Here is a 27,757-nt window from a genome sequence, read left to right as displayed (position 1 = left end):
GCTAACAGCTAGGTTTAGAAGTTATTTCAAACGTACAGAGAGAGAGAAAGAGAGTTATCAATTTACATAGTTTCTATAGGCACAAATTTCAGTTACTACAGTTGAGTTAAATAAATCCAACAGCATGGTTCAAATTTCAGTTATCATACTATAATAACTGTAAACATCTGCATAAAATATAAACTTTTCTGCTAGCTCCCCAGACTACAAATGACTGGTAAATGAAAGATACACATCATAATCAGTAACCAATCCCATTACTTCTTTCCAAGCCCCTCAATATTGGTCATGGTGCATTTGTTATTAAGTTCATGCCCACAAAGCATGTAGTTGTGTTGCCTCCTTGGTTCTCAGCAATGAACCCACATGACATTTTACAAATATGGATCATCAAAAGCAGGAATTAGCTATCACAGATTGACCAGCAAATGATAATGCTGGAAGTGACATTCAAATTGAACACACATGAAGGTATAGATGAAACACAGCTGTGGGAATGTTGACACTGCTGTCACTTGAGAGATTCTAGGGCACCTGGGTGGCTCAGTCAGTTAAGTATCTGACTCTTGATTTCAGCTCAGGTCATGATCTCACAGCACGTGACATCAAGCCCTGCAATTAGGCCCTGCACTAACAGCATGGAGCCTGCTTGGGATTCTCTCTCTCCTCCTCTCTCTGCCCCTCCCCAACTGATGCTTGCTCTCTCTCTCTCAAAATAAATAAACTTTAAAAAAAATGGAGAGAGACTCTAGATATGCAAACAGAGGAATTGAGGGAGGGAGAACTTATCAACATAAGTCAGGACAGTGGTTGTGACACAAAGGATCAAAGCTTCCCAGAGGAAGTGATGACAGTAAAAAAAAAAAAAAAAATCACATTAAAAGAGGTCTAGGAGAGAGTGCACAACAGTGAGAGTATAAGGATAAAATAGTCGAGGCTGATACAGATTTACAAAGGAGCATGAGCCTTTACTAAGAGAGAGAAAAAAAAAGCTCTCTTCATGTCATGCTATATTACGAGAAGGTAAGTATTATTCAAGTGACTTGTGATCGTTTTTTACAAAGAAATGAAACACTTTAATTCTCAGTGTTTCTTACATTCTAAATCAGTGTGCTAAATATTAGTTTTACTATTATTTGCATTTCCCTCCATTTATGATCAACAGTAAGAGAGTTTTTAATGTTTTGACAGACGTTGTTAAAGGTCACAGAATAATCACAAATTTTTCCCCTGAGTCTTAAGATCGTATCACCCAGTTTCAACTTGCATGGTCTTTTTTATCCTCCCATACAACAAGGAAACGTGAAGACTCCGCGTGACAATATAATGCACGAGCATTCTCATCAGTTCTTCTCATCAGTTAAGACAGGTGCAGGTAGGAGGGGGCCGACATGGCCGAGAAGTAGGGGGATCCATACTTCCCACGTCTCTAAAACAAAGAAGTGCTGAAGCCAAAGGACTTTGAACCCCAAGAGTCTGGGAGGAAAAGAGACTGAATCTACCAGGAAGAAGCCAGCACAACTTGAGAGACCACAGGTAGGCGATTGCTAACTGGGGGAGATAAAACGGCCGCGTAGGCACGAAGGGGGGGAGGGGGAGCTGGGGGGGGTGAGTCCCCTTCTGCAGAGACGAAGAGAAAGAGCGGCTTGGGAAGTTCAGAACTGTATCTGGACAAGAGAAAAACCTCGGACTGGGACCGAGAGGGAGCCCATCTCTAACTGCAGGGATTTCTTCAGACTGGGGCCGGCTCCCTGTTCACGCACCTGGGGAGGAGGGGAGCCAGCCCTGGGCTGGTGGTAGATCAGGGGCACTGTCTGCCGTAGGAGAAAGCGGTCCCCTCCCTGGAGGGCGGCGCCGTAGGACAAAGTCTGCCTGCGTCTGCCACCCCCAGGCTCAGTGGCCTCGAGGGCGCAGTCCACAGCAGGAAAGAGCAACCCCCTTCCTGGAGTGCTGTGGGAAAAGACAAAGCTGGCCTGCATCCGCCACCCCAGGGGGTCGGTGGCACAGTCTGCAGAGGAAGAGGCGGTCCTCCCTGAAGCGCGGTGGCACAGACAAAAGGAGCCAGGGCCACACTTCCGCCACGCTGAGAGGCGTTTCCCCAGCGCCAGAGTGCGTGGAGCCGGTCTTTGAATCCTAGCCAAGCGCAGGGTCAGGGGAGTTGGCAGAGCGAGAAGGACCGCGCCGTCCGTACCCGCGGCACAGTGAGGACGACTCAAGTGGAGTCCAGCGGGTCTGTGGAGAAGAGAATGGGGGACCACCGCCATTTTCCCTCCAACGCCACCACCAGGGCAGGGCCTCAGGGATGGGTCTGCATGGGCCCACCGTGGAGGCGGGACCAGCCTACACCAAACCAGGCCCCTCAGTGAGGCGGGACCAGCCTACACCAAACCACGCCCCTCAGCACTGGGTAACTGAGTATCCACTGGAGCCAGAGGGACCCTGTTTAATCAGACGGACAGCTCCTCTAGAGGAGCGCTGCAGCATTGCCTGGATTAATTCTAGGTCAACTCTGGATATATAGATATAGTCTACCCCCCCTCCCCCATTTCTCCTCCTTATCTCTTCCCTCCTCTAGGCTGGTTACTCTGGTTATTGGTTTGTCTAAACAGACATATTTCATCCATTCTCTTGATACATGCTCTACACCTCCTTTACTTTCCTTTCTCTCTCTGGAATAATGAAGCCATATAGTTTCTCTGTCTGGATAACTCTATCTTCATTTCTTTTCCCCCGCCTCCTTCCTCATTTTCCTTTCTCTCTCTCAGGATTAAGCCTTTTAGCCTCTCTGCCTGGTCAATGTTTATTTTTCCTTTTCCCCCCCCCCCCCCCCCCCCCGCCATTTCTCTCTTTGTATGTGTTCTTCCATCAGCACCGCTTCCACCCTGTTCTTTACTTGTGGCTGGTGTTTCTGGTTTTTTGCTTTTGATTGTTTTTAGTTTTTTGCTTTTTTTAATTTTTGTTTATTTGTTTTATGTTTGTGTGTTTGCATGCTTTTGTTTCCTGTTTGTCTATCTGTTTTCTTTTACAGGGCTATTCCAAGGAACAAATCAAAGCACATCTGGTGGAGGGTCCAAAACATCACTACGAGTAGGGAAATAAAATAACCAAAGTCACAACAACAGCGAGCAAGTAACACTCTCCAAAAAACACCTCCTGAAGGGCCAGGCCCTGGACGGTGTATGACCCTCCTTTAATATAGCAGTGCTCGCAGGTGCAGAGCACACAACAAACTTTTAAAACTCTTAAGGGACAGAAAACTAACCAAAATGATGAAACAGAAGAATTCTCCTCAAAAGAAATTCCAAGAAGAAGTGACAGCTAAAAAATTGATCAAAACAGATTTAAGCAATATAATGGAACAAGAATTTAGAATAATAGTCATAAAATTAATCGCCGGGCTTGAAAAAAGCATAGAGGACAGCAGAAAATCTATTGCTACAGAGATCAAGGGACTAAGAAATAGTCATGAGGAGCTAAAAAAAAAAATGCTATAAATGAGGTGCAAAATAAAATGGAGGGGGTCACAGCATGAATTGAAGAGGCAGAGAGGTGAATAGGTAAATTAAAGGATAAAATTATGGAAAAAGAGGAAGCTGAGAAAAAGAGAGATACAAAAATCCAGGATTAGAAGGGGAAAATTAGAGAACTAAGTGATGCAAACGGAACAGTATCCATATCATAGGAATTCCAGAAGAGAGAGAGAAAGGGGCTGAAGGTGTAGTTGAACAAATCATAGCTGAGAACTTCCCCGATCTGGGGAAGTAAACAGGCATTGAAATCCAAGAGGCACAGAGAACCCCTTTCAGACATAATTTGAATTGATCTTCTGCACAACATATCATAGTGAAACTGGCAAAATACAAGGATAAAGAGGAATTCTGAAAGTAGCTAGGGATAAATGGGCCTTAACTAATACAAAGGTAGAAACATAAGGATAGTAGCAGACCTATCTACTGAAACTTGGCAGGCCAGAAAGGAATGGCAGGAAATCTTCAATATGATTAGCAGAAAAAATATGCAGCCAAGAATCCTTTATCCAGCAAGTCTGTCATTCAGAATAGAAGGACAGATAAAGGTTTTCCCAAACAAACAAAAACTGAAGGAATTCATCACCACTAAACCAACCCTACAAGAGATCCTAAGGGGGACTCTGTGAGTGAAATGTTGCAAGGACCACAAAGTATCAGAGACATCACTACAAGCATGAAACCTACAGATAACACAATGACTCTAAACCCATATCTTTTGACAATAACACTGAATGTAAATGGACTAAATGCTCCAACCAAAAGACATAGGTTATCAGAATGGAAAAAACAAAAAAAAAAAAAAACAAAAAAAAAAACAAAGACAAAAACAAAAACAAAAACAAAAACAAAAACAAAAACAAAACAAAAAACAAGATTCATCTATTTGCTGTCTACAAGAGACTCATTTTAGACCTGAGGACACCTTCAGATTGAAAGTGAGGAAATGGAGAACTACCTATCATGTTACTGCAAGTAAAAAGAAAGCTAGAGTAGCCATACTTATATCAGACAAATTAGGCTTTAAATTAAAGGCTGTAACAAGAGATAAAAAAGGGAATTATATAATAATTACAGGGTCTATCCATCAGGAAGAGCTAACAATTATAAATGTCTATGCATTGAATTTGAAAGCACTCAAATATATAAAACAATCACAAACATAAGCAACGTTACTGATAAGAATGTGGTAATTGTAGGGCACTTTAATACTCCACTTACAACAACTGGATAGATCATCTAGACAGAATCAGTAAAGAAACAATGGCCCTGAACAATACATTGGACCAGATGGACTTGACAGATATATTTAGAATTATGCATCCCAAAGCAAGAGAGTATACTTTCTTCTCAAATACACATGTAACATTCTCCAAGATAGATCACATACAGGATCACAAAACAGCCCTCAATAAATATAAAAGAATTGAGATCATACCATGCACACTTTCAGATCACAATGCTATGAAACTTGAAATCAACCACAGGAAAGCATGGAGGTTAAAGAACATCCTGCTAAAGAATGAATGGGTCAACCAGACAATTAGAGAAGAAATTTAAAAATATATGGAAACAAATGAAAATGAACATACAACAACCTAAACCCTTTGGGATGCAGCAAACCCTTTGGGATGTCCTAAGAGGAAAATACATTGCAATCCAGGCCTATCTCAAGAAACAAGAAAAATCCCAAATATAAAATCTAACAGCACACCTAAAGGAACTAGAAACAGAACAGCAAAGATACCCCAAACCCAGCAGAAGAAGAGAAATAATAAAGAATAGAGCAGAAATAAATATAGAATCCAAAAAAAAAAAAAACACCAGTAAAACAGATAAATGAAACCAAGAGTTGGTTTTTTGAAAAAATAAACAAAATTGATAAACCACTAACCAGGCTTCTCAAAAAGGAAAGAGAGAGGACCTAAATAGATAAAATCACGAATAAAAATGGAATTATTACAACCAATCCCTCAGAAATACAGGCAATTACCAGAGAATACTATGAAAAATTATATGCCAACAAACTGGACAACCTGGAAGAAATGGACAAGTTCCTAAACACCCACACACTACCAAAACTCAAACAGTAAGAAATAGAAAATTTGAACACACCCATAACTAGTGAAGAAATTGAATCAGTTATTAAAAATAAGAGTCCAGGACCAGATGGCTTCCCTGGGGAATTCTACCAGACATTTAAAACAGAGTTAATATCTATCCTTCTCAAGCTGTTCCAAAAAATAGAAAGGGAAGGAAACCTTCCAGACACATTCTATGGAGCCAGCATTACTTTGATACCCAAACCGGACAGAGACCCAGCAAAAAAAGAAAACTACAGGCCAATGTCCCTGATGAATATGGATGTAAAAATTCTCAACACGATACTAGCAAATCAAATTCATCAGCATATAAAAAGAATTATTCACCATGATCAAGTGGGATTCATTCCTGGGCTGCAGGGTGGATTCGATATTCACAAATCAATCAATGTGATACATCACATTAATAAAAGAAAAGATAAGAACCGTATGATCCTGTCAATAGATGCAGAAAACACATTTGACAAAATACAGCATCCTGTCTTAATAAAAACCTTCAAGAAAGTTGGGATAGACGGAACATACTTAAACATCGTAAAAGCCATTTATGAAAAGCACACAGCTAATATCATTCTCAATGGGGAGAAACTGAGAGCTTTCCCCTTGAGATCAGGAACACGACAGGAATGTCCACTTTCACTGCTGTTGTTTAACATAGTGTTGGAAGTCCTAGCATCAGCAATCAAACAACAAAATGAAATTAAAGGCATTAAAATTGGCAAAGATGAAGTCAAACTTTCACTTTTCACAGACGACATGATACTCTACATGGAAAACCTGACAGACTCCACCAAAAGTCTGCTAGAACTGTTACATGACTTCAGCAAAGTCTCAGGATACAAAATTAATGTACAGAAATTAGTTGCATTTTTATATACCAATAATGAAGCAACAGAAAGAGAAATAAAGAAACTGATCCTATTCACAATTGCACCAAGAATCATAAAATACCTAGGCATAAACCTAACCAAAGATGTAAAAGATCTGTATGCTGAAAACTATAGAAAGCTTATGAAGGAAACTGAAGAAGAAACAAAGAAATGGAAAAACATTCCATGCTCATGGATTGGAAGAATAAATATTGTTAAAATGTCAATACTACCCAAAGCAATCTACACATTCAATGCAATCCCAATCAAAATTGCACCAGCATTCTTCTCAAAGATAGAACAAACAATCCTAAAATTTTTATGGAACCACAAAAAGACCCCGAATAGCCAAAGTAATATTGAAGAAGAAAACCAAAGCGGGAGGCATCACAATCCCAGACTTTAGCCTCTACTACAAAGCTATAATCATCAAGACAGTATGGTATTGGCACAAAAACAGACACATAGACCAATGGAATAGAATAGAAAACCCAGAATTGGACCCACAAATGTATGGCCAACTAATCTTTGACAAAGCAGGAAAGAATATCCAATGGAAAAAAGTCTCTTTAACAAATGGTGCTCAGAGAACTGGACGGCAACATGCAGAAGAATTAAACTAGACACTTTCTTACACCATACACAAAAATAAAACTCTAAATGGATGAAGGACCTGAATGTGAGACAGGAAACCATCAAAACCCTAGAGGAGAAAGCAGGAAAAAAACCCTTTGACCTCAGCACAGCAATTTCTTACTCAACACATCTCCAAAGGCAAGGGAATTAAAAGCAAAAATGAACTGTTGGGACCTCATCAAGATAAAAACCTTTTGCACTGCAAAGGAAACAATCAACAAAACTAAAAGGCAACTGATGGAATGAGAAAAGATATTTGCAAATGACATAACAGACAAAGGGTTAGTATCCAAAATCTATAAAGAACTCACCAAACTCCACACCCAAAAAACAAATAATCCAGTGAAGAAATGGGCAGAAGACATGAATAGACACTTTTCTAAAGAAAACATCCAGATGGTCAACAGACACATGAAAAGATGCTCAACATCACTCCTCATTGGGGAAATCCAAATCAAAACCACACTGAGATACCACCTCATGCTGGTCAGAGTGGATAAAATGAACAAATCAGGAGACCATAGATGCTGGCAAGGATGTGGAGAAACGGGAACCCTCTTGCAATGTTGGTGGGAATGCAAACTGGTAAAGCCACTCTGGAGAAGTGTGGAGGTTCCTCAAAAAACTAAAAATAGATCTACCCTATGACCCAGCAATAGCACTGCTAGGAATTTACCCAAGGGATACAGGAGTGCTGATGCATAGGGGCACATGTACCCCAATGTTTATAGCAGCACTTTCAACAATAGCCAAATTATGGAAAGAGCCTAAATGTCCACCAACTGACAAATGGATAAAGATGTGGCTTGTATATACAATGGAATACTACTTGGCAATGAGAAAGAATGAAATCTGGTCATTTGTAGCAACATGGATGGAACTGGAAGGTATTATGCTAAGTGAAATAAGTCAGGCAGAGAAAGACAGATACCATATGTTTTTACTCATATGTGGATCCTGAGAAACTTAACAGAAGACCAGGGGGGAGGGAAAGGGAAAAAAAAAGTTACAGAGAGGGAGGGAGGCAAACCATAAGAGACTCTTAGGTACTGAGAACAAACTGAGGGTTGATGGGAGGTGGGGGAGAGGGGAAAGTGGGTGATGTGCATTGAGGAGGGCACCTGTTGGGATGAGCACTGGGTTTTGTATGGAAACCAATTTGACAATAAATTATATTTAATTAAAAAAAAAAAGATAGGTGCAGGTATGGGGGCCCCTGGGGGCTCAGTCAGTTAAGTGTCCAACTTTGGCTCAGGTCATGATCTTACGGAGTTTGAACCCTGCATCGGGTTCTGTGCTGTCAGTTCAGAGCCTGGAGATTGCTTTAGATTCTGTGTCTCCCTCTGTCTCTGCTCCACCCCCACTCACGCTCTGTCTCTCTCTGTCTCTCAAAAAATGAATAAACGTTAAAATTTAAAGATAGGTGCAGGTATGGCTCATGGGAGGAAAATAATGGTGAGAAATTGAAGAAGACACACTGTTGCCATGGTTATGGGGAACATACAAAACATAAATTAAAAAGTGAGATTTTACATGCCACAAAAATTTCCTAATGTTTGAAATTATCCACTTTTCTAAGAAAATTTCACCAAAAGTCTGAAAATCTACAAAATAGAACTCAGTCAAGGACTACAAGCCTCTAAAACTCTACTCTGATGCTTTCACGATCTTTAGCTGTGCATCTGGTTCTAGATACACAGTCCTACTAGTTAGCATAGTTGTCCAGATCATTTAGTCCACCAGGAAAGAATATGTGGCACTTCCAGATACCTTGAATAAGTTTTTTGAAGGTCCATGTATATCTTTGTTATTGTTTTTCATCCATTTTCAATGACTTAGCATATTGGCCAGAGGCTGATCCAAGTGTGATAGAGACTAAAGCTTATACAATTTTAGGGACCTCTTTAAAGAAAAAATAACATAAAATTATAAAACAAAATTAGGTACAGAGCTTTGAAAGACTTCCACTCAAGTGAGGGCCCCTGAAGGTTAAGATTCATGATCTTCATGGGAAATCTGGCCCTGAATGTATCAATCTAGAAAATTTATAACATGAAAAGCATAGTTGGATAGCAAGATCCAGAAAAACTAGAAGATCCTATAGGAATGCCGTATCAGAACCAGAAATTACAGAGTGATGGCCCATCTCATGATAATACTAACCTAGGCAACTAGAATTCTAGAAACTAAGAAATGAAAGGAAATGGATGAGGTTTACCAAAGACTGCCCAGTCTGCATTCTACATTTTCAAAAAAGAATTTTCATTGTCATCATAAAAGTAAGTTAAGCAAGAGAATCTCAGAATAAAATGGCAGATTCTAACTCCATAATCTCGATGTCAGACTCACATAGAAAGCTCTCAGAGCCTACCTGTAAGACAGCATTGAAAAGCCATTGCTTCCACCAAAGACTAAACTCTGCCTCATGAGAATTTTGTGAAAATCTCTTGAAGGCATTACTGTGAAACTAGAATTAAAGACCACAAAGACACCCTCCTTCCCCTCCAGAAATTAAGACACTAGTTTAATACTGTTAATATTTTTTATAGGGTGAACTTTTTAAATCAACCAGATTTTTTTTAATTGACTGTGATTTTTAATCTAAAAACTCCTTAATAGAGAAAAACAACAACAACAACAACAACATTGGGTTGCCTGAGTGGATCAGTCAGTTAAGTGTCTGACTCCTGACTTTGGTTCATATCATGATCTCACAGTCATGAGATCAAGCCCTACATCAGGCTTGGGGATCCTGCTTGGGAATCTCTCTCTCCCCTTCTTTCTGCCCCTCCCCCACTTATGCACACGCACATGCAAAATAAATAGATAAACATTAAAAAAAAGAATGAAAGAAAACATTTAAAAAACAGAAAAAAAGTTAAGATAATTAAGGTAACTAAATGTTTATGGTCTTATAAAGAAAGAAAAAACCATTTAACTCTTGTTAGTAAATGTCAGAGCTCTATGGTTCAATAAAATAAAACACAATATCCGCAATTGGCCAACAGAAAAACATTTAAAAAAGAAAGTGTCTATAATATAACAAGCAATTAAGATAAAAATTTTGAAAAATCAACTCTAATAGGATTTAAAAATAAGTGACAACTCAAAATTCCAAAATTCTTGGAAATTGATGTGATAATACCACGTAATAACAAATACAACACAAGTCTGATTCAGTGAAAATTCTAAAGATGAAAACAAGCAACTCTTTAACATTTATTTATTTTTGAGACAGAGAGAGAGAGAGCATGAACAGGGGAGGGTCAGAGAAAGAGGGAGACACAGAATCTGAAACAGGCTCCAGGCTCTGAGCTGTCAGCACAGAGCCTGACGTGGGGCTCGAACCCACGGACCGTGAGATCATGACCTGAGCTGAAGTCGGACGCTTAACCAACTGAGCCACCCAGGCGCTCCACAACTTTCTAAATAAAGTCAGAAAACTCTATAATGTATTCTTCACTAATTTAGCCCTTTTAGTGGTAAAATTGCCTGTCATAATAAAGGCACTTGAAGAAAAAAAATCCTAGATTATTACATTCTGAATACTTTCTTAAAGTTAGTCTTCTATTTTGTTATATTGTTTCACTCACATTTTTCATTTTATGTTTATTAAACCACATATTTCCAGTGACAGAACACATATTTGAAGTGGTAAAATTCAGCAATTAACTAATAAAAAATATTTCAAAACAAACTATAAGGAATGTCTGAAATGTATTATCCATTCTTCCAATGAAAGGACATATTTCCATCTGAAGTTGCCCAAACTGACTAAATCAGTGCTTCCACAAAGTCTACAGGAAGATGGCACATTTGTTTATTTGCTTGGCTATTTTACACGTAAATGTTGAGTGTCTTTATCAAGGTTTCCAGCAGCCTGACTCTGGATGACTAAAGCTCAATGCAGTCTTTGAATGGTTAATGGAATCTGAAGGAAACCAAGATTCAGAAATGGTAATCCTCAGGCTTTTGAAACTATATACCTATATCATAATTTTACACATTTCTTGCGTATATCCTCCAGGAATATATAATGGGAATACAGAAAAACATTTCAGAACTTCAAGCTGCTCTCTCAGACAGAATGCCAAGCTTCCCTTACAGTAATTATACATGACTACTACAAGTGCACTGTTATCTTATTGAAAAGAAAATTAGATGCACAGATGCTATCTGTCTCCGTTATAATATTGAGTGATCACGATATAACAAGACCACTGCACCATTTACAAACTGCATAATTCATGGGCAAATCATATAATTGCTTGGACTCTCAGTTTCCTCATCAGTAAAATGATGATAATGTTCATATACCTCAGAGGGTGAGGGCTTTAAAAGGATAATGCACATGCAGTTGCAAATTATAATGTGCTATACACTGCCTGAATTATTACTGGAAATGCTCCCTATGGGTGGGGTTAGAAGAAAGCTCCTCCAGCCCTAGCCCCAACCCCACTACTCTCTAGCTCCTCTATAATTGTAGAACAGGGGTTGGGCCATGCTTGCTAATGGGCAGTGTCACTGTATCTTAAAGGGATACATACATCATTTTGTGTGTCTTCTTTCTTTGTGAGCCGATGAGGGTGAAATATAAATCCATTCAGGACCTGCTCCTGAATAATCTTGCCACTTCTCTTGCCACACGATAAACCGGTGATAAAATTTGTCTTAGGATAGGGAGAAGTTTTCCTGAGGTCTGGCCTAGGCTATATCCAGCAGGCCTGAGCATTCAGCAGTATACCTTTCATGTCTTTCCTGCCCTAGCAAATTTCTAAGGTCAGGTAGGTTTGCTTTACAGCAGGATTTACTTATTCTTGGGTCCTTTATTCTACCAGCAAAAGTTCACAACAAGCCTTATAAGCCTTATGTCTTATAAGACAGATTTCCAGGAGAGACAGGAACCTCACAAACAAAAAATATATATAACCTATTCATGAGTTCTGCCAATCTATCTTAATCTGCTAATGGTCAACGATGTTCCTGGACTAAAATGCCATATTCAGTCACCACAAAAAGGATAATATTATTTATAGCCTGTAATTCACAACCTAGGGTAGCTTCATCACAGAAACCACACAGATTGACTTAATGCAGTGGGTAAATGTGGTCTCTAGCTCAGAATCAGCCACAAGAATAAAATTATCACAAAAGTTAATGGGAGAATGAGCTCAAATAGTCAAAGAATCAAAAAGAAGCCTGAGAGAGAGGGAGTAAGGAGGAAATTTTAGAAACAAATAACACAGCTTTCAAAATCTGAAAGAGGTAATTTTAAAATAAATCAAGGAGCTACTTTATACAGTGAATCATAACCAAAAGTTTTCACAACCCATTAATTTATAGGAGTTTAAGAAGATTTAGATAGAGTCATAGTGGTAGATCCATGGTGTGTAACTAATGGAAACTAGGGATGGCACTGGACATCTAACCTTTGGAGTGTGACGTCCCTGAGGCACCTCTGCTCTCCAACATTTTCCCTCAGTGCCACCGTGTGAATCAGAGCCCTCAGCCAAATGTCACCACACCGAGTGGCATCCCTCATGCGTACTGTGCTCTGGCTGGCTGAAAGAACCCTGTGCTAATGAAACTCCTTGTGAAGTACATCCAATAAAGTGCCTCTTAATTGTTTCATTGTCTAATTTGATGGCTTGGGTAATGGATTATTAATGAGCCTTCCAGAAAAAAAATGTATTTGAAAGTATCTATCTACTCCAATCCTTCGTACCTGTATGATTGCTCTTCTCACCTCTCTAAAAACAGCACAGCTCTGGGGCGCCTGGGTGGCTCCGTCGCTTAAGCATCTGACTCTTGATTTCAGCTCAGGTCATGATCTCATGGTTGGGAAGTCTGAGCCCCACATTAAGCTCTGTGCTGACAGTGCAGAGCCCCCTTGGGATTCTCATTCTCCTTCTCTGTCCCTCTCACCCCCTCCCCCGACTCAAATAAACATTTAAAAAATAAAAATAAAAACAAACAAGAACAGAGGGATTTTTTTAAAAAATCTCAAGTTAATCAAAGGTAAAATGCTAAAGTGATTTCTACCCTACTTATGATAGTATGTTTTGATGCCTTCAACCAATGTCAGGGCTTCCTGGGGGTCATGAGATAAGATCAGATGCTACTAAATGCCATTCCCCCAAAACCTACAATCACCTTTAAATATGCAGTATGTTTTGTGTCCTTCAATAAATAGCAAAATAGCCCAAAGGCTTGGAAATGCAATTATTAGACAATGAAATGGACTAGATTTGAAATTCCTGGTAATCCTCAAGTATCATAAGAATGTTTTTTGAAATTTTAGCCAAAACAAAATGAGATGGTACATAGGACATATCACATTTTTTTAAAGTTTATTTATTTACTTTGAGAGAAAGAGAGAGAGAGAGAGAGAATGTGAGCAGGTGAGGGGCAGAGAGAGAGAGAAAGAGAGAATCCCAAGCAGGCTCTGCTCTGTCAGTGCGGAGCCCTACTCGGGGCTTGAACTCCCAAACAGTGAGATCATGACCTGAGTTGAAATCAAGAGTCGGAGGCTTAACAGACTGAGCCATCCAGGCGCCCCACCACACATCACATGTTTAAAAATAGAAATGTAGATGCTACTGTGAAGTACAAGGATTTAGGAAAATGGTAATACTCCTTCATGGCTGCTGAGAGAGGAAACAGAAAGGTACTCTGGACAGCCACCTGGCAGCAGTTAATTTACAAATTCAGCATACATTCTACTCTCCGGCAACACTACTTCTGGGTGTGGAGACAAACAATTTCTCACATGGGGCCACAAGAAGATGTGTAGGAAGATATTTGTTGTTGAATGTAGCAAAATGTCAGAAGTTCGAGTTCACGACTGCTAGAATAGATAATAAAACAGAAGGCTGTGAAGACATTTGGGCACTATACAGCGTCAGACATAATGAAAGAGATTGTCATATGGCAACATAAAAACCTCTCAATAACAAAAGGTTGAGTGAAACAGTAAGAAACTATCAATCTTACTGCATGGTATGACTTATGTAGATTTTTTTTTAATTTTTTTTTAACGTTTATTTATTTTTGAGACAGAGAGAGACAGAGCATGAACGGGGGAGGGTCAGAGAGAGGGAGACACAGCATCTGAAACAGGCTCCAGTCTCTGAGCAGTCAGCACAGAGCCCGACGCGGGGCTCGAACTCACGGACCGCGAGATCATGACCTGAGCCGAAGTCGGCCATGACCTGAGCCGAAGTCGGCCGCTTTACCGACTGAGCCACCCAGGCGCCTCTGACTTATGTAGATTTTAAAAACAAACACACACAAAGTAACATCACTTCAAGAACATACTTATTTAATAAACAAACAGAAGATGGATCCGAAAGACACACAATAAACATGCTACAATGAATAGCTATGGAAAAGGAAGGGGGTGGAATGAAGGGGAAAGGAAATCAAAGACAAGAAAAAGAAATAAAATAAAAGGGAGACTTTGCCCAGAAGGATCACAATACTATGGGAAGAAACTGAGGAGTATGTTTAGTTTAGTAGTTAATTTGTTGCACCTGGTCTAATGGGAGACTGAGAAGGACAAAGAGAAACAAGAAAGCAGAAGAACTAAATATTAGCTTCTTGATATTGCAAAATCACAATGAACAGTTTTTTATTTTCTCAAACAATTCATGTTTGATTATTTTAAAATACTTTAATCCATCTAATGAAATCTGTATAAAAAGATGATTTATTGTTTCAGCATATAAAATGACATATATTTTCTTCACAAACGGATGCCCACGGACTTGTAGTTTCTTATTCTGTTACATTTGCCTAACATTTGTCATTATGAAACTCAGTAAAATTCTTTGAAATATTTGCAAGGCTATCCTCAGTATCAAGTTAGTTATCTCCAACTGGAATTCAGTGATTCCAAACTCTATAATAACTTTTAGCGTTAACAATGTGTTTCTAAATGTGTATATAATTTTTGTCTTTCCTTCTTGTTTCCTTGTGTGTAATATTCAAAGGCTTTTATAGATTTATACTGGAAATAGAAAAAAGCCATATGTAAAAAAAATCAGAGTCATAATACAGATACTGTTCTATAACCTTTTTGTTGTTGTTGTTGGTTGATTGGTTGGTCAGTTCATTTTTTTTTACTTAAAAAATATGTTGTTAGCTTCTTTCAGTGTCTTATCCTTCCAACATATGATTTAGAAAGTTTGGCTTTGCCATAATATTTTTTAACAAACCTACGACTGGACATTTTAACTATTTCCAGGACTTCATTCTTCTAAAAAATGCTGCAGTAAACATAAAAAAAGTAGAGTTTAATTTTTTAAAGGGACAAAGAGGTTTAGAAGCAGAGTACATTAAAATCAACTATGCCTATAAGAAAACTTGATAAGGCTCAAATATCATCTGCTCATATATCAGATGCTAGTCTTCATTGTTCCACGAAGGCATTAAACTGGTTGCGATTTCTAGGTTAGCAAAACACACGGGGTGTTTCATGCAATCAAGTAATAATTGTTTACATAAGAATATTACTTTGAGGGGCCCCTGGGTGGTTCAGTCCATTAAGCGTCCGTGTCTTAATCTCGGCTCAGGTCATGATCTCAGGGTTCGTGGGATCGAGCCCCACCTGAGGCTCTGCACTGACAGCACAAGACTGATTGGGATTCTCTCTCTGCCCGTCCCCTGCTTGGTCTCTATCTCTCAAAACAATTTTTTTTTAAAAAAGAAATTTATTTAAGGGGTGCCTGGGTGTCTGTTGCTCTCCCTCTCTCTCTCTCTCTCTCAAAAAAAAGTGAATAAACATTAAAAAAAAATTTTTTTAAGTTCTTTTCTAAAAGAGAATATTATCATTTTGAAAATGCCATCTCTAACAACAGTGAAGAAAGAAGAGCTGGGGGAAGGTTTGCATACTTCTTCCCACAGTGAAAAAGCATAACCCAATCCAAAGCCCTCTGCTCTCTTACCACCTCGAATACCATAACTCTTGGGAGCACAGAAGCACATGAGACCTGGGTTAGGGTTTGTTGCAAAGTGAGCTATCTAATTCAGCAAAGACAAATGCAAAACACTGAGCTGTGTCCTTAGTGCGTACAAAAGTGAAGGAGATGAAATGCCTACCTTAAAGGCACTTATAATCTGACACTGGTGGCAGGAGTTAAAAAGCTATTCTTCTACGGGAGAGAATATGCTGCAAGCATTTGTTTTCATAAACCTTTTTGTAGGACAGACCTCACATGCCAAAGAAAACAGGATAAAAGTGGAGGCAGATACGTGGAATCAAAGACAGATGGGTACAGGGCTTTACAATATATTCAGATACGAAGAGCAATATGTCTCTAAAATGACAAAAGCAATAGCGATGAAACCCCAAGGGATAAGGAAAGCTAGTTGAAGGCCAGATGATGATGCCAAATAATGAACCAAAAGGGAGTCAGAGGAGCAAAACCACATCTCACTGAGGGAATCATAAATAACTTCAGGTAGAAAATGGCATTTGAAACAGGCATGACATAATGATGGGATGTCCACAGTCCAAAAAAAGGAAATGGGCATGAGAGCATCTACAGTCCCTGGAACTCTCTATAGAGCCTGTTCCACAAGTAACGTCTACCATAAAACTAACCTTTTCCTAACAAGCCTGCTGAGACATAAGGGAACAGAGAAGCTCAATACAGACCTCAACCTCCCAGAACTTAAAACACACACCTTAGTGTAATGGCAGCCTAGGAGCTCATACGCATCCAGTGGATGAAAAAGGCACGAAGACATCAGTGCTACCAAAGGCAGTCTCTCAGTGGGGGGGAAGGGGAGCACAGTTTTCCATCACTCTTGCTTACCAATTTCAGACCTGGGAGTGAAGACCGAATGTGAAAATAACTTTAGAGAGAAAAAAGATTGTAGGGACAAGATAAGTGAAGGAAGAAGTTTGAACAGATTATTTCTCAAACCTGGCTAAACTCAGAATCATCTGAGCCGATGGTTAAAGGTACTGGTACCTGTTCCTACCTCCCACCTCAGGTGATGCTGATTCAGTAGGTGATTCCCAGAGGTGAGGTCTGGGAATCTATGTTACACAAAATCCCTCCAAATGATTCCTACATGCAGTCAGGTTTACACTCACTGGTATAAGATGAATCCCTGGCTTCCTTGAAGATGCAGAATATAGATAGATAGATAGATAGATATAGATAGATAGTGTACCGTATATGTTTTTAGCACAAATATACAGGAAAAAAAGATAAAGAAATCCCTGTATTTCCCCGGGGCCAGTCCCTTAACATAACCCTCCCTCAGTTTTCTTTTGTGAAAAACAAAGGATGTGGAGTAGACAATAATTCAAATCCCTTACAGTTCCAAAGTAACATGATTTCGGTGCTTAGTTAAGTGAGAACTTTGAAGAGAAATTATCTCCAGTAAAAAACATCCCATCTGGCCTTACTGAAATACTGTGAAAAAGTTTTAGGATCTAAATTGGTTCCCTTTATAGAATTTCCTTTCTTTTATACGACCTTTTTTTTTTCATAATACTCTCTTTAAACTCACAAATATGGCATATTTTAGAAAGAATTGTAATAAATAATATAAATGCCAGATTCTGTTTTACATAAGCCAAACAAAATAACAAGTTACAATGTATCAACATTACCAAGCAGATGTGATTTACTCAAGATGTAAAAACTTCATTTTGACGTTCTTTAATTTTTTTTTCATGTTTAGTTATTTTTGAGAGACAGAGAGTGAGCAGGGCAGAGAAAGAGGGAGATGCAGAATCCGAAGCGGGTTCCAGGCTCGGTGCGCCTCAATGTTCCTGAATTTTGTCCTACTGGGTTGGGGGCCGTTTACTCTACCCTGTTCAAGACAGTTTTAGCAGCTCAAGAAGTGCTGATGCCATCAGTGGTTGCCTGATACAGGACGCTCCTTTGATCACTCAGCACCTGAGAATAATTCATGGCTCATTGTAAGTATTCAAAAACTATTTCTTGAAAGAATTAGTAGATTTACAGATATGGGAACATCTTTTTCTTTGCACAAGTTCTCCCCAGTGGCTCTTAAATTATATATTTGCATTAACAATTTAGTCTCCTTAATATTCTAATACAGTTTCCTGCTTTTGTACTGTCCTACAGTTTTTGTTTGTGAGTGTAGACAGATTCTAGCACCAATGGGGGAGGATGGGTGGCAACAAGTCTCCACACCAACAAACAATTCTTGGGACACCAAGACCTGACCTTTACTGCCCACCTGCTTATATGCACCGAACTTTGTCCCCCATTTTTCCTTAAGCTTTTCTTTCCAGCTTATCTCTTAACTCCGGCAAATGGAAAGTGAAACCACCCTACTAGTGACAGCCACTGCCCTGACAAGACCTCCAACAGCCGGGACGGCCTAGAGCATTTGAGCTTAACCTCAGACTCACACCTGCACAGATGGACCATGAAGTGACCTCTAGAATGTCTGACAACTACATTTAGCTCATTATAGTATAAAATCTCCACCCAAGGAGGACCACAAGGCTCATCTACATAACATACAACGCGTGGACAGGCATGTTTCCTTAAGACGTATGCACGATGTTATGCCCGCTTCTACATACAATGACAAGGCTTCCCTGTCTAAATACTCATCCTAATCCTAAATAAAAGGAATCCATTCACCCTTGTTCTGGGGAGGCTTTGGAAGCCATTCCCCTGTATCTCCTTATTTGCTGCGAATAAAGTTTTGTTTGCATGACAACTCCATCAGGTAGTTTCTGACTCACCAAGGAGCAAACTCATGTTGGTTCAGTTACAGCTGTCCCACAATTCAACTCAATTCCGACACTACCTGGAGATACAGCATAAGATTCAGTCCTACAAGACCACCCCCCACCCCCCAACTCCAGACACCAATTGAAAGCACAGGTTGGTATCTGTATTTCTGACCTACCGGCTACAGACTGGACGTTTCCGCAACCTTCGTGGGTTTGTTTAATTTGCTAGAGCAGCACACAGAGCTCAGAGAAATCTTTTCTTTACTAGATCACTGGTTTACTATAAAAGGATATAACTCAGGAACAGCTGGACCAAAGAGATAGATGCACAGGCAAGGTATGGTGGAAAAACAGAGTGCCATCTCCAGGTGCGATGCTCTCCCAGGCCCTCCACACGCTCACCAACCCTGTCCTTTTGTGTGCTTGTGGCTGCTACACTACACAGTCCAGACTGATTACATCCCTGGCCATTGGCAATTAATTCAGCCTCCTGGCCATCCCTTCCCTAGAGGCTGAGAAGTTGAGGAGCAGGAGTACTGAAAGTTTCCACCCTCCTAGCACCTAGATGGTTCCCATGGCAACAGCCTCCACACTAAGGTTACTTAAGGGCCTTCCGAAAGTCGCCATTAACATAACAAAAGACACTTTTATTTCTCTGATCACAGAAAATTCCAAGAGTTTTAAGAGACCTGTGCCAGGAACTGTGTCAGATACCAAATATATATTTCCTATTATAAACCACAACATCACAGTGAGTCTAAGACAGGAGCTTCCCCTTATCTGGGGAGGATATGTTCCAAGACCCTCTCCCAAACCCCTCCCCCAACCCCTGTGGATGCCTGGATTGCAGATAGTACCTAACACTGTATAAACTGTTTTTTCCCTAGACATACATACCTATGATAAAGTTTAACTTATAAATTAGGCACAGGGAGAGATCAACAGTAATAATGGAATAGAACGATTATAACAATATACTGTAATAAAAGTTATGTGAACGTGGTCTATCTCTCTCCCAAACCACCTTATTATATTGTACTCACCCTTCTTGTGATGATGTGAGATGAGAAAATGCCTATATAATGAGATGAAGTGAGGAGAATGACATTGGCATCTGGAGGGAGTGTTAGGCTACTCTGGACGTGACATTGCATCAGAAGGAGGAGCATCTGCTTCTGAAAGTAGTTAACTGGGGGTAATACACCATGGGAAGCACCAAACCACGGGAAACAAAACCTCAGGAAGGAAAACCAGGGACAAGCGGGGGACTCCTGCAAGTGTAGCCATGAATCACAGTCAACATTTAGTTACACTTCAGAGAAGATTCCTGAGCTCTTCTAGGACCTACCTGCAAGTGCTGCTTTTCTGCATGACGTCAGCTCGATGATAGCCAGAGAGTTTGCAAAAACCGTCATTACTATAAACTACTGGCCAATCCACAATCTGGGCGTTTCCCAGTAAGAAACTCGATTCTAAAGAAGAAAGAAGGAAAAGGATGTTTTTTATCTGCATTTAACAATGTACTTCTTTCAAGGAAATGAAAAGACAAATTCATAGATAGACCAACGCAACAGTGGTTTGTTACGGTACAAATAACAAAACCTATTCTGGAGATTGACATAGTCAGTTCCGCGTGATTATCAAATGAGATCTGCAATAAGTACAAGATTTGCATACAAACAAAAACCCCATTGAAGAGAAGCCAGTTTATAATACCTCTTTGCATTCAAGTATATTCTAAGCTATGAAGAACAAGCATGATTAATATTAAATAAAAGTTAGTGACTATAATAATTACACAGATTAATTTAAGACAAGGGCTACAGTCACTTCTCCACAGACAAAGAAAATGAACTTGATAATATTGAAGCAAACTTGTATGACTCCTCCAAAAATTCTATTATAATTTTGACATATAATTTTGTCCATGAGATTGATCTTGAGAAGTCTAATTTAAAATAAGAGAAGAGTCTTTTTTTAAATAAAATTATTCAAAGATATTCTTTTCAACCACATTTTACACAGAATTTGGAAACTATCATTATTCTAAATAAAAGGAACATCTCTGATCTATTTTACATAGAGAAGTGGTTTTGCATTAGGTATAAAAATTAATACAAAAATAATATCTTTTGGTATCAACCTTGATTGAAAATCTAACAGTTTTAGGCAGCACCTTTAGCAATTTTGTAAATCAGATGATAAATATGTTAACATTATAGTGAAACAAAATTAGAATAATATTAAAATATAGAAATAAAATACTTTTTAATGTTTATTATTCATTTTTGAGAGAAAGACACAGAGTGAGAGTAGGGGAGCAGCAGAGAGAGAGAGGGAAACACAGAATCCGAAGCAGCTCCAGGCTCCAAGCTGTCAGCATAGAGCCTGACACGGAACTAGAACTCACAAACCGTGAGATCATGACCTGAGCTGAAGTCGGATGCTTCACCGACTGAGCCACCCAGGCACCCCTAAAATATTATTTTTAAAATAAATATTTTAAAAGAGTAAATTTTAGTGGCATATGGGTGGCTCAGGCAGTTAGGCATCTGACTCTGGATTTCAGCTCAGGTCATGATCTCAGGGTTTGTGAGATCGAGCCCTGCGTTGGTCTCTATGCTGACTGTGTGGAGCCTGCTTGGGATTCTCTATGTCTCTCTCTCCCTCTCTCTCTCTGCCTCCCCACCCCCCAGCTCATGCTCACGCTCTCTCTCTCTCTCTCTCTCAAAAATAAATAAACATTTAAAAATAAATAAATAAAATAAAAAGAGTACATTTTTAAGGGAATACTATAATTCAAAAATTCAAAATATCTACCAAAGAAATCTCTTTCAAACTCATATTCAAAATAGCATACTAAAAAGAGAAATTAACTTATGATTTTAAGACTTTAAGGTTAGGGGCACCTGGGTGGCTCAGTTAAACATTGACTTCAGCTTGGGACATGATCTCACAGTTTATGGGTTTAAGCCCTGCACTGAGCTCCCCACTGACAGTGCAGAGCCTGCTTGGGATTCTCTCTCTTCTCCCTCTCTCTCTGTCCCTCCCCCACATGCACTCTCTCTCTCTCTCTCTATCTCTCTCTCTCTCTTGCTCTCTCTCAAAACAAAAAAAAAAATAAACTTAAAAAAAAATAATAATAAAGACATAGACAAGTTGAAAGTGAAGTGTGGGGAACATACACTACACAAACACTAAGCATAAGAAACCCAATGTGGCTATATTAATGCAAAAGACAAGAATAATAGAGATTAAAAGGAACAATTAATAATAGCAAAAGGGTCAACTCATTAGGAAGACATAACAGTCTCAATTGTATATAAAAGTATGTATATAAAAGTAATGAAAGAGCTTCAAAATACATGAAGGATAAAAATGACATAACAAAAAAGAAGAATTCAACAATTTCACAATAAAAATGGAATGTTTACTCTCTCCCACATCAACTGGCAGAACAACCAGATGTAAAAATAATTGAGGATATAGAATATTTAAACACTATCAACACTATCAACTAACTCTAGCTAACTGACATTCATAGAATACTCTACAGAATGCTAAAGAATACACATTTTTCTCTAGTGCACGTGTAACTTTTACCCAGACAGATCTGATTTTGAGTCACAAAAATGAAGTCAATAAATTTCAAAATATGGAAATCACAGAGTATATAGTCTCACATCAAAGCAATTAAATTAGGAATGAGGTGGGTTTTTTTTAATTATCTAAAAAAATCTACACTATTGGATATTACCCAATTCCTTTCTAGACTGGGTCTAGAAGAAGAAATGGGTCAAAGAAGAAATCAAAAGAAATTTAGAGGATATTTTTAACTGGACGTTAATGAAGTAACAACACATCAAAATTTGTGGGATACCCTTAAAGCAATACTTAGGGAGAAATTTCTCATTTTAAACGTTTATATTTTTAACAGATGAAAGTTTTAAAATCAGTTATCTAAACTTTTATATGAAGAAATTAGAAAAGCTATTACACCCAAATTAAGTATGAAGAAACAAAGATCAGAATGCAGATCAATAAAATAGAAAGTATTCAAAGAAAAGTGAAACTTGAGGCGCCTGGGTGGCTCAGTTGGTTGAGCGTCCGACTTCAGCTCGGGCCATGATCTCACAGTCTGTGAGTTCGAGCCCCACATCGGGCTCTGTGCTGACAGCTCGGAGCCTGGGGCCTGTTTCAGATTCCGTGTCTCCCTCTCTCTCTGACCCTCCCCCGTTCATGCTCTGTCTCTCTCTGTCTCAAAAATAAATAAACGTTAAAAAAAATTTTTTTAAAAAAGAAAAGTGAACCTTGACAAAGTCAAAATTAATTCTTTGGAAACATTAGTAAAAATGATAAGCCCCTAACAAGTCTGATAATTAAAAAAAAAGAGAACGAGAGAGTGAAAACACAAGTTACCAACATTAAGAATAAAAGAGAAGACATCACTGGATATATTACAGATAGAAATGATAATAAAGGTATAGTGCAAACAATTTTTTGCCAATTAATTTTAAAACTTTGATGAACAAAATTTCTGAATAAGAAAAACACCTTAAAAAGCACAAAAAGAAATGGAAAATCTTAATACTTGCTATTAAAAAAAAAACAAACTAGCCCAGAAGGCTACAGACTCAGTGAAATCCTTCAAATATTTAATTTTTTTGTTTATTTATTTTTGAGAGAGAGACAGAGTGTGAGCAGGGGAGGGGCAGAGAGAGAGAGAGGAGACACAGAATTTAAAGCAGGCTCGAGGCTCTGAGCTGTCAGCACAGAGCCCAATGTGTGGCTCAAACTCACAAACGGGGAGACAATGACCCGAGCTTAAGTCGGACATTTAACTGACTGAGCCCCATAGGGGCCCCCTTCAAATATTTAAATAAGACATAATACAAATATTACACACTCTGTCAGATAGTATATGAGGAAATATTTCTTAACTTTTTTTAATTTTTTTTATTAAATATAGTTTATTGTCAAATTGGTTTCCATACAACACCCAGTGCTCATCCCACAGGTGCCCTCTTCAATGCCCATCACCCACTTTCCCCTCTCCCCCACCTCCCATCAACCTTCAGTTTGTTCTCAGTATTTAAGAGTCTCTTATGGTTTGCCTCCGTCTCTCTGTAACTTTTTTCCCCCCTTCACCTCCCCCTGGTCTTCTGTTAAGTTTCTCAGGATCCACATATGAGTAAAAACATATGGTATCTGTCTTTCTCTGCCTGACTTATTTCACTTAGCATAACACCCTCCAGTTTCATCCACGTTGCTACAAATGGCCAGATTTCATTATTTCTCATTGCCAAGTAGTATTCCATTGTATATACAAACCACATCCTCTTTATCCATTTGTCAGTTGGTGGACATTTAGGCTCTTTCCATAATTTGGCTATTGTTGAAAGTGCTGCTATAAACATTGGGGTACAAGTGTTCCTATGAATCAACACTCTTGTATCCTGTATCTTTGGTGGACATTTAGGCTCTTTCCATAATTTGGCTATTGTTGAAAGTGCTGCTATAAACATTGGGGTACAAGTGTTCCTATGAATCAACACTCTTGTATCCTGTATCTTAACTTGTTTTATGAGGTCAGCATTATCATAACACCAAAATCTGACAATGGCTGTTAAAAAAAGATTACTGACAAACAGATCTTAGGAATGTGCTTGCAAAACTCCAGAAGAAAATATTGGCAAATAGAATTCAGCAATATATATATAATAACCAAGTAGGGTTTGTCTCATGAATGTAAGGCTGATTTATCATTATGAAATCAATCAATGTAATCCATCACATCAATAGAATAAAAGAAAAAATCATACGATTGTTTCTCAATAGATGCAAAAAAAAAGCATTTGACAAAACTCACACTCGTTCATGATTAAAATCTCTGAGCAACCTTGGAAAAGAAGGAAACTTCCTCAAACCGACAGATGATACCTACTAAAAAATCTAGAGCTAACATTATTCTTAAGGGTGGAATACTGAATAACTCCCCCCTTAAGATCAGGAAAATGTCAGGGATGTATATTCTCAATGCTTACACTCAACATTTTATTGGTGGCCCAACTAGTGAAATAAGGCAAAAAAAAAAAAGTAAAAGGGAAAAAACACAAAAGATACAAATATTGGAAAGGAAGATATAATGACTTTCTATTTGCAGGTGGCATGATTGTTTACAGAGAAAGTCCTAAGGAATATTTAAAGGAACATCTAAAATTAATAAGTGAATTCAGTGAGGCTCCTGGGTGGCTAGTCGGTTAAGCATCCAACTTCAGTTCAGGTCATGATTTCATAGTTTGTGAGTTCGAGCTTGGTATCAGGTTCTGTGCTGACAGCTCAGAGCCTGGACCCTGCTTTGGATTCTGTATCTTCCTCTCTCTCTGCCCCTTCTCTGCTTGTGCTCTCTCCACACCCCCCCCCCTCAGAAATAAACATTAAAAAAATAGTAATAAGTGTATTTAGTAAGGTTGCAGGAAATAAAGTTAATATAACAGTTAATTTTGTTTCTATATACTAGTATTAGACAATTGCAAAGTGGAAAACAATTTCACTTAGAAGGATATCAAATACTTAGAAATAAATTTAATGAAAGATGTGCAAGGCCTCTAGAATGAACACTAAAAAAATTCTCCTTAGTTAAAGGACACTTAAACAAATGGAGAGCTATGCCATGTTCATGAATTGAAAGACTAGATATTTTTTCAGACATCAACTCTCTGCAAATTGATCTATAGATTCAATATAATCCCAGTGAAAATAGTAGTTGACAAAGTAATCATAAAATATTATGAAAATATGAATTACCAAAAATAATCCAAAATAAAATCTGAAAAAGAAGAACCAGGCTGGGAAAACATACAACCAATAAAGCAAATTAAAAAGTTCAGAGATAGACCCTCATAAAAATGGTCCACTGGTTTTTTGCATAGATGCCAAAGCAGTTTAATGGGTAAAGAAAAGTCTCTTCAATGAACTCGGCTAAAACAATTGTATGTCCACATGAACAAAAGTTGAACCATCACTGCTACATCACACCACACACACACACACACACACACACACACACCAATTTAAAGTGGGTGATAGACGTAAATACAAAGGTGAAAACTAAAAGGAAAACACAGGAAAAAAATATTTGCAACTTTAAGGAAGACAAGAATTTCTTAGATAAGACTCCTATAGCAATCACTGTAAAAGAAAGTGTTAATAGATACATTAGACACCATCAAATTAAAATCAAGTGCTCATTCAAGGACATTTTCAAAAAAAAAAAAAAAAGGAAAGGAAATCCATAGACTAAGAAAATATTTACAATACAGATATCTGAGAAAGAACTCCTATCTAGGACATACCAAAAAAAATCCTACAAAAGGACAAATGACCCATTGAACAACATGGGCACATAACTCGAACAGACATTTCACTAAAGAAGATAAACAATGACCAATAACCACAAGAATAAGATGCTCACCATCATCAGGCAGCAGGGAAATACAAATTAAAAGCACAATAATGCATCACTCAACCACTAGAGTGGCTGTAAAGGCTAATAGGACAAAATGTTGATGAGAGTGTGAAACAACTGGAACTCTTTATAAAATACTAATGAGAATAGAAAATAGAACAATCACTTTGAAAAATAGTTTCTTGTAGAGTTAAATATTTAACCATGACCAAGAAATTTCATTCTTAGGCATTTCCTCAAGTGAAACAAAAACATATGTTAACAAAAAGACTTGTAAGGAAAATGTTCACATCAGATTTATTCATAGCAGTCAAAAATTGAAAACAAGGTAAATGTCCATCAGCAAGAGAATGGATTAAAAATTGTGACATAGTCCTACAAGAAAAGCCACTCAGGTCTAAAATGGAACAAACTACTCACACATGCAACAGCATGGGTGAGTCTGATAAACATTATAATGATAGCTAGAAGCTATCATTTCATTCATATGAAGTTTAATACAGGCAAGGCTAATCTATGGTGATAGGGATCAGCACAATGATTGCTAAAGGGGATGGGAGGGAGACTGATAGGAAAGAGTCAAAAAGAACTTTCTGGGGGAGGTCATTGTTCTCTATCTTCACAGAGGTATAAGCTACACAAATATACACATTTGTCAAAACTAATTGAACTGTACACTTAAAATTTGTGTGTGTTACCACTAATAAATTAATTCCCTAAAATTTAAAAGAAAACACATGGAAGAAGAAGGACCAAAGATTCAGAAGTTTTAGGGAAACTGTGGCATTTGAAATGAACCTTAGCTATGAGAATCGTAATACCTTTCCTTGATACGTAGGGTGGTTATAGTAGAGATTAAAATGAGCTTATTCCTACAAAAATGCTTCATAAAGTATAAATAAATTCTTCTATAAATATATGACATTTTCATTTGTGTATAGCATCAAGTATAAATAAATACAATATGATCACCAAAAATTAACTTTTCTCCTCTTAGCCCAGGCTGGGGTCTAATCAGTTTACTCTCGCTAATCCATATGCTGTCCACTTCATGATGAGGCAACAGTGGCAGTCCATTCAGCTACATGGTCTCCCTGACTCAACTGATCTTACTTTTCACACTAATGTTCACTCTCTCCCCTGAATTCCTGCCTCCATCATCCTACTACTCCTCATCCAAATATAGACTCCCAAGTGCTTACATCATCAAATTGCCTCTCAGATTTAGAAACCCTTCTAAAATCCAGCTATACCCTCCCTACCTATACAAACATATTTATCATTACTCCTAAAGTCTATACTATTACAATTAAGTCAGTTTTCTCATTATGGCCCCAAAATATACTCACTCATGATGCCTATTGTCCACTTGAAACACTTTTCCCCCATCCCTTTACCTACCAAAACCTTTCAGAACCAGACAA

At 38.4% G+C, this 27,757-nt stretch overlaps 1 protein-coding gene across 1 annotated transcript in view; it reads right to left on the bottom strand.

Annotated features, from left to right (window-relative positions):
- Positions 1–27,757, bottom strand: part of LOC125909447 (potassium voltage-gated channel subfamily H member 5-like) — a 94,201-nt gene that overhangs the window by 46,658 nt on the left and 19,786 nt on the right. The window contains 1 exon segment of the mRNA XM_049612657.1: positions 20,214–20,337. Within this exon segment, the coding sequence (XP_049468614.1) occupies positions 20,214–20,337 (124 nt within the window).

The sequence above is a fragment of the Panthera uncia genome (genome assembly GCF_023721935.1).
Source record: "Panthera uncia isolate 11264 chromosome B3 unlocalized genomic scaffold, Puncia_PCG_1.0 HiC_scaffold_1, whole genome shotgun sequence".
NCBI classification, from domain to species: domain Eukaryota; kingdom Metazoa; phylum Chordata; class Mammalia; order Carnivora; family Felidae; genus Panthera; species Panthera uncia.
This window is presented reverse-complemented; position numbering and strand designations above follow the sequence as displayed.